The sequence below is a fragment of the Hyaena hyaena genome, unplaced genomic scaffold, assembly GCF_003009895.1.
Source record: "Hyaena hyaena isolate Hyena2069 unplaced genomic scaffold, ASM300989v1 scaffold_3600, whole genome shotgun sequence".
Classification (NCBI taxonomy): Eukaryota; Metazoa; Chordata; class Mammalia; order Carnivora; family Hyaenidae; genus Hyaena; species Hyaena hyaena.
The window spans coordinates 1-1,894 of NW_024084223.1; the positions used below are offsets into that span (position 1 = coordinate 1).

Consider the following 1,894-nt stretch of genomic DNA (forward strand, 5'->3'; position numbering starts at 1 on the left):
AACTTACCTTAAACCTCATAAGGAATTCTTACTCAACTTATGAGTTCAGAAAACGGCTCCCAACATTCAAGTCTCTGTAACAATTCACCTGATGACTCTTAACGGATTATCGGATTGACCTATTAGCCAAGATGTCACTATCCTCTTTGGCCACACACCCCCACCAGGTCAGTTTCAATATAATGGCACAGCCCAATGACACACTTCTCACTTTAAATCATTGTAGAATGTATAGAAGTTTATTCAAAGTTTCTCAGGGATGAAGGAGGGGTTTACACTATATATTGCAGAAAAAACTTTGACTATTCACCATCCCTGCAAAAGTCCCACTATATTAGTGATGCAGACTTTTATGAAGACTCCAGATTTCTCCTTTCCACCCCCTTAGTCCAGCCCCTCCCCAGGGGGGCTGTATCTTGAGCCCTTTTTTTAATGCTATTTTTGAGAGACAAGAGTGAGTGGGGTAAGGGCAGAGAGAGGAAGACACAGAATTTGAAGCAGGCTCCAGACTCCAAGCTGTCAGCATACAGCCCGATGCGGGGCTTGAACCCATGAACCCGGAGATCATGACCCGAGCAAAGTCAGGTGCTTAACTGACTGAGCCACCCAGTCAGTGGCTCTTGAGCCCTTTTTTGTACTAGTAATCTGGTAATCTTGTGACTTAATCTTTGCTACCATTTGATGTTTGTCCAGGTGGGAAAGGAGGGAACAGGAGGAGAGGAAAGGAGAACAACGATGTGCAAGAGAAGATAGTAATGGCTTTTGGTTTGCTCTGAACAATTAATGCTTGTGTTGCCGCTAATTTTTAAAATAGGCATGTTACCTCTTTCAATTTTACAATTTTTGATATGTTCACAAATAGTTTAAAGCAAAACAATCTCCCTCTCCCTCAGGAGAAAGTTACTTTTGACAGTATTTTAAAGAGATCCAAGCAAGAGTACACTTAAAATTTGTAAGCATGAGCTTGAGTGCCTTTGTCCACTGCTCCTCTGTGTTCAAGCGGGTTCGGATGGAATAGAGCTCACCAGTGCTTCCGGAGGCTTCCATCAGGCCATCTTGCACATGAATCTTGCAGGGCAGGCAGAGACCCCACTCCTCTTCCTCGGCCTTTTCCTTGAACTGCTGCATGCAGTCCAAAAAAGCCATCATTGCGAGGTCAAATTTGACATCCGAGTAAGTACTCTGCCCTGAGATGCAGAACAACGGCAGCTCAATGGTGTCATCTGTTAAAGACTTCAGATAGGACCGGTTCCCGCGGGGGAAGAGTCGATACCTCTGAAACCTCAGCCCAACCTTGTTGGACAGGGCATGGAGCAGCAAAGCTGTCTGTCCCCAGGCCATGTTGATCTCATTCCAGCTCACGGGAACAGTGGGGAGGCAGCCCAATCTGAAGCTGTTGATGATGCCCACAGGGCCATCATGTGTGATCTCGAAGGTGGCACTGAAGACGTTGGTCTTCTGCAGCCGGTCCCACTGCCTCTGGGCGTGTGCCAGCTGGTTCCTCTTGCTGGCCAGCTCATCCTGCAGCTCTGATTGCTGCCATTCCAAGTGACTGTAGTCCCTCCAGCACCGTTCGTCCTGCTGGGCCAGCATCCGCGTCTCTGCTCGGGCTGCCTCAAGATCCTCTGCTACCCTTTCTCGGTTCCTGTCCACCTCCTCCAGCTCCCGGACCAGCCTTGCCTCCTGCAGCTCCAGGCCCTCCAGCTCCCCCTGCAGTGTCGCCAGCTCCTCCTCGCGCAGCCTCCTCGTCCTCCAATGTGTGTAGTTCTGGTTGTCAGCCTCTGTGAGGATGAGCTGGGTATCCAGTTCCTCTAAAAGTTGGTCAGTACAGTCTTCACACAGGGGGTGGTCCACATCTCTTTCACCAGTCAGGATGTCGAAAATGTCCCCAGAG

At 49.0% G+C, this 1,894-nt stretch overlaps 1 protein-coding gene across 1 annotated transcript; it reads right to left on the reverse strand.

Annotated features, from left to right (window-relative positions):
* Positions 1–900: 900 nt before the first annotated feature.
* On the reverse strand, positions 901–1,890 carry LOC120227773 (beclin-2-like; the record flags this gene model as incomplete). Its single annotated transcript, XM_039225808.1, has 1 exon — positions 901–1,890. A coding segment is annotated over one exon (990 nt), but the record flags the coding sequence as incomplete, so codon positions are not given.
* Between the last annotated feature and the right edge of the window lie 4 nt (positions 1,891–1,894).